At 43.8% G+C, this 6309-nt stretch overlaps 1 protein-coding gene across 1 annotated transcript; it reads right to left on the bottom strand.

Moving 5' to 3' along the window:
• Positions 1 to 5496, bottom strand: LOC114634648 (TD and POZ domain-containing protein 1-like; the record flags this gene model as incomplete). The annotated part of the gene is made up of 3 exons (XM_028783239.1): positions 5423 to 5496; positions 4576 to 4692; positions 1 to 712 (listed from the first exon to the last, which is right to left on the bottom strand). A coding segment is annotated over exon 3 (678 nt), but the record flags the coding sequence as incomplete, so codon positions are not given.
• Between the last annotated feature and the right edge of the window lie 813 nt (positions 5497 to 6309).

Below are 6309 nucleotides of genomic sequence, written 5' to 3'. Positions count from 1 at the left end.
CTTCTCCTTCATTTCATGTTCAAACATGGCTCTGAAAACTGGAGAGCAAGCTGCTAGGATGGCCTTGTGAGCCCTGAATTCATGGCCACCTACCAATAGGCAGCAGTCTGTGAACAGGGAATTCTTCCATACCTCCCCTAGGTCATCTGTCCACCTGTGCCTCGAATCCTTGATTGCAGTTTTCATGTTCTGTCCAGGTATACTATAGAAACCTCCAACTATGCTCACCTTGCAGCAGAGGGTGAGCTGGTCTTCAGGGAGAAACAAGTAAGGATTGGAGAGGAGAAGATCTCGAAGGATAAACTTTTCGAATCCCCTCTTTTCATTTTGCAGAAAGTTTATGACATTGGGGCTCATCATACATTGAAATTTCTCTCCTTGGCAATTTATGATCCAGAACTCATACTTTGCCCAAACTGGGCTCTCTGGGTGGGTGAGCAACTCCAGGAAAACTGACAGGTAATCTTTGCTTTCTTCATCAACTCCATTTGGGTATACTCTCAAACACCATGCCACTTCCTCATTGGGCTCTGATGAGAATAGTGGGCTTGTAATCTCTTTCCTACTTCCCCCCATGCAAAATGAAAAGTTGCTAATGGTCCACTCATAGCAGAATTTCTGAACACTGATGTGTGTGTGTGTGTAGTAACGGCTCTTGGCTTCCAGGTCCCCTGACATTTCTGCTGGAGGTAGTTTGGGTGTTAAAGTTGATCTGAAAAGAAGAACTAAATGGTATTTATTCTTCATCCTCTTGGAAACAATTATAGATACACTTCAGATTTTAGTTTCAATTTGTCCTAAATTAAATCTCTGTCTCTGCCTCTGCCTCTGCCTCTGCCTCTCTCTCTCTCTCTCCCCTTTCTCAGTCTCTCTCTCTCTCTCTCTCTCTCTGTGTGTGTGTGTGTGTGTGTGTGTGTGTGTGTGTGTGTTGTGTGTATGAGTGTGTGTGTTAGTGTTCTGTCTAAACTCCACCTCCACAGTTATCTGGCAACCCCCAGGTATGGTCTTCCCCACAGTTACCTGGTAGGCCTGCCCAGTATAAAAAGGGCTTCTTGCCTCCTCCTCTCTCTCTTACTCTTACTCTCTTGCCTGTAGCTTCTCTCTGTCCCCTCTCCCTTCCCCACCTTCCCTTTCCCCTCTCTCCACATGGTCATGGCCGGCCTCCACTTCACTCTCTCCTCTTTCTCCACCATATTCTCCCATTTCTCTTCCCACCTTTGCCCTCTTTCCTAAATAAACCCCCTCCCCTTTGGAACTGTTTGGTCTGGTGTTGTCTGTTCTAAACTGTGTGCAGAAGTCACATTGGTGATGAAATCCGGGATATGAAGACTTCAGGAACTGCGAGACCCCTGTGGCCACTGGAAGCAGCAGCTGGCTGCTGTGACGCTGCTGTGACCATACAAGACCGACAATATTCGGCCTGCCACAACCCCATCCCCGCAGCTGCCATCACTACACCACAAGGACTTCATCTGCTGCTACCTGCCATCACCGACCTTGTGAATTTCCATTGCTGCTGCAGACCAATCCCATCTGCTGCTGAGAGGCTCACAAAACTTCCACCATGTGAGCTGTGCTGCTGCATCCCCACGTGGTGCTCTGCTACATGGGCTGGGTAGCAAAACAGGGACACAGACCTCATGCTTCCACCCTTCCTGATACCAGACTGCACAAGGCAGCAAACACACTGGTGTATTAATTAGTTGGAGTTTCCAACTGGTGGGAGGAACCCTGGATGCCCAGTTAGGGTCTGGCCAGCCTTCCCTGGGATAAGGGGTTGGCTTTTCATTGCCCCAGTCCATATGACTGACCTCTAGCTGAACTACGACCTAGGACATTGGCCATTGAGTGATTTCCCTCTCAGAAATAGCTCCCAGCCCCCCCCCCAAACTCTCACAGCTGCTGGAAATCCTGGTACCAGATGAGCTATTTTCTGGTGGACTAGCTCAGTGGAGGCCCCTAGATATTCTCATGATGACCTGATTATCTAGCCTGAGCCTGATTTTGCATTGCCAGCTTTTTTTCGGGATGCAGACTGATAGCTCGGTAACAGCCATGTCATCCAATGGGTACCACATTGTCTTCGACTGTACCCACAGACACCCCACTGGGTTGTCTACTGAAAAACCTCAAATCTCTAAAATTAACGCCTGATTTGAGGCCTTCCAAATTGATACACCTCTACAATAAGGTCTGGATTTGATACCCTCTAGATAATGGACTAACATAGCGACTTAATGGCACACTAGACTCGAGGGGTCTTTAACACATACTGCCAGCAGTCTGGTAAATGGAAACAAATCCCCTATGTTCAAGAATTTATCCACCTTCCTTATACTCCTTCCATGTGTTCTGCCTGTTTGCCATCCCAGGTTCTCTTAGCCATGAAACCTGCTCAACCCCTCACCTCTTTCTAATTTTTCTTTTTTAATTAAACCAAAATGGGGTAATTGCTGAGACTCTAGCAGACATCTGCAGGTTTACATCAGACGTGCACAATCACTTGCACGAAGGGCTTGGCTACCTGAGCATTCGAGGGAGGCGTTCCCCCTCCCTTTCTGACTGAGACATGTAAAGTGAGTGCTAGAGGTACCTTCCGCTACAAAAACAACTAACATGAACATTACTGTGATATGAGACATGCTTGCTTTTCCTTGCCCTCTGCAAACTCTAGCTGCCAGAGACACTGGGCAGCAACTTCCAGCCACTAGCAGGAAGTCTTGCCCTGCTGCTACTGCCACCCAACCCCCTGCCAGCCATATGATCCAGCTTTCTTATTCTGGTCCTAGCCAAATGTTTCTTTGCTAATACAAAAATGTGCTTTTCTCTACCTACACAACCCGCCAAAGTTACTTAGGATAGGAAAGGAAAGGCTCTGTCTTAATAGATTTTTACTACTGCTATTAAATTCTATTCAGTTACAACCAATCCTTATGGCTCTCAATCTTGTCAGAAGTCTGCTAATAGTATATTTAAGCTTATGGCAGTCAGAATTCCCAAAGCCTCTAACAGTTAACCCAAGATGGTTTCAGAAGACTTGGACACTGGACACCTAGAAGATACAGCCTGGATTGTATGGGATGATATAGTCACTAACAAACACAGTGGGCTAGATTGGATGCTCTGAGTCAAATGACTTAGCTAAGTCAAACCAAGGTAAGTCATTTCTCATGTCATGCATATCCATTCCACAGAAAAAAGCCCTGCATCTTCTGCACTTGGAAGCCAAACTGACTTCACCCAAGAGACTATGGAGACCACGGGAACTGTTGGCTAGTGGAATTTAAAAATATAAAACTACTAGATTATTAGTATTGTTTACTCTTTTTCTCAGACTTCTGACTATATTGACAGCTAAGCTTTCACAGATATTATCTGTTACCCCATTACCTAAACTCAGTTGCCATCAATTAAATGCTTCACATTTCCTCTTCTTGCTATGACTCTGTCCTAATATTATCTGAGTTCCTATAAACTTATGTAACTCTAATAAAATATTCCACTATACGATCCAGCAAAGGGTTATCTTATAGACTGCTTGTGTTGTTAACTCATGCTGTTATCTCTTTTGTAAAATAATAAGCTACAGGAAACCCACTCAGATCTACCTCTCATGGACCAAGTAGACGCCATCCAGATCTTGTCAAGTCCAGGGACTTCCAAAACACCTCCAGAGAAGCAACCTCCAGATGCTCCATCTCCTGTCACACACACACAGCTGCTTCTACTGGACCTGTTCCTTCTGACCTATTCTCTGATGGCTCACTCCATAGACCCTGAACAGCAAGAAACAGCCAAGTCTTCTAAGACCAGACAAACATCCTCCATACCCATTCTTCTAGGTTCCCCCTAAAGACACATTGCCCCGAATGCCAGCAGGAAGTAGCCAGATATCACGACAACCCCATTCCTGCTTCACTGTCATCTCTTTCTAATTTTTCTTTTTTAATTAAACCAAAATGGGGGAATGTTAGCATTCTGTCTAAACTCTACCTCCAAAGTTATCTGGCAAAACCAAGATATGCTCCTCCCCACAGTTACCTGGCAAGAGCCAGGAAGGCCTCCCCACTATAAAAGGGGCTGCTTGCCTCCTTCTCTCTCTCTTACTCTCTTGCTTGTAGCTTCTCTCTGCCCTCTCTCCCTTCACCCCTTCCTTTCCCCCTCTCTCCACATGGTCATTGCTGGCCTCCACTTCTCTACTCTCTCTCTGCTTTCTCCACCATCTTCTCCTGTTTCTCTCCCACCTTTGCCCTCTTCCATAAGTAAACCCCCTCCCCTTTGGAACTGTTTGGTCTGGTGTTGTCTGTTCTAAGCTGCGTGTTTAGGTCTAACAGAGTGTGTGAGTGTTTGATTATTGAATCTTAGGTCAGTGATAACTAGTTTTGGCTATTCTATTCAACTTTGGAAGAGTTTGGAAATTTTTATAAACTCGCATTTTAAGTGTGCTGTATTTAGTCAGGGTCCTGTAGAGAACGTACAAAATGAATTCCTCTATATAAATAGAAAGAGAATATATTTAAATAACCTACAGAGTGAGGTACAGCTAGTATAACAATGGCGAAAACTAGTACTTACTTTGTCCACGAGGTTTGAAGTCTCAGATGTTCTTCAGTATATGCTGGTATTCTGAAGAATTAGGGCCTAATGTCACTGAAGAAATCGCCTTGCTGGTAAGATGAGAGGAAGCACTTGCTGGTAAGATGAGAGGAAGCAGTCAAAGATCAAACTTCTTTCATCTGTGTGCTTATATAGGCCTCCAGCAGAAGGTGTGGCCCAGTTAAGGGTGTGTCTTCTAGTCTCAAGGTCTGGATTAAAGGTGTGTGTTTGCTGCCTCAAGAGTCAGATTAAAGGTGTGTGTTTTTCTCGATTTGAATGGGATCTATCTACTTCAACTTAAACAAAAAAAAAATTTTTAAGTTGAGCCCTCCAGTTTTGTAGGTTACTTAAGTCCACAGGTAACACAGACAGGAAGACTAGCCATCACCATTGTACTTTACATACTGGGGTCTGTCTTCCATAAATCAAGGGATCATGTCAATCCCTGAACAGCTGTTATTTTCCCTTGTGCTGGTCTTACAATGATTCCTGCCATAACCATGATCAGGGAATTTGTTTTTGCCTTAGCTGGTCAGAAATCTGAGTGTTCACAAGATGGAGAACAGGTTGAAGAGCTCCTATATGGTGGGCAGGAAGCAGAGCCTGGAACCTCTGAGAGTGGCATTCTTTTTTCTTGTGTGTTATTCCATTTAGACCCACAGACCTTGTTTTGACTCCTCCCAATTTGGTTGGTGGTCTAGTACTTCCCCTCAGAAAATCCTCCTTAGAAATGCTTTTTAAGAGCCACTTAATGGTGTGACTTGGGAATATCCTAAATGCTTCTCAATTCAATCGCTTTAATTGGCAGGATTCAGCCTCTCAATACCTCTTACTCTGCATTCTCCACTGGTGAGTTCTGTCCTCTTCAGACTTAGACTGCATGCTTGATGTGCTGCTCCTGAAAAGGGAGAGGGTATTCCATTTTCCAAGGGCTGCAGCATATATTCAAAAGGTATCAAAAGATTAGGGTTTGTTATTACTGTCCTTAGGTAAAATGGTGTGTAAAATTCTGCCTACATCTCTCATCTCTCCAGTTATTCATTTCTTAGACCAACACTCTATAAGACACAGAAATAACTAAAATGATTCAATCACTTCAGTATAACTGATTCAATCTGGGTTCTTGTGGTTATCCTGATCTTGTGTTTCATAGGCCTTTGAAACTCCTATTCAATAGGAATAAAAAATAGTTTGAAACTTTGGGCAACAGAAATCCTTAGGTGTTATCAGCCGACTGTACCGGGCCATTCTAATAGCCAGTGAAGTTTTGAATTCCATTTTTTGGTTTGGTTTGGTTTTCTATTTTGGTTTGGGTGATTTGTATTTTTTTGTTGTTTTTTGTTTTGTTTTGTTTTTGTTTTGTGGTTTAGGTGGGGTTGTTTGTTTGTTTTGTAGAGTGAAAAATTATAGATACTGGATATATAGAATCCTTTTTAGACATATAAAATATTCTTTAGGCTTTCTTTATAAGGACATGGAAATTTTTCTGAGAAACAGAGCCATGAAGCAAGTTAAGAATGTGGAATGTTCCAGTCACTGTTACTGGAACCGGCCAACCGCGAAGGAGGAGGAAAATGAATGCAAGTTAGCAAGGTGGAACGGAGAAATTGATGACCACAATGATGGGGCAGGGCTGTAATGGCAGGGCAGGACTACATTCTCGAGAAAGAATAGTCTATAGAATGTTTCACCTGACCCTGACTCAAGTAGGTA

This window comes from Grammomys surdaster, unplaced genomic scaffold, assembly GCF_004785775.1.
Source record: "Grammomys surdaster isolate TR1022 unplaced genomic scaffold, NIH_TR_1.0 1050, whole genome shotgun sequence".
Lineage (NCBI taxonomy): Eukaryota > Metazoa > Chordata > Mammalia > Rodentia > Muridae > Grammomys > Grammomys surdaster.
Note: the sequence above shows the minus strand (reverse complement) of the source record. Positions and strands in the feature narration are given on the sequence as shown.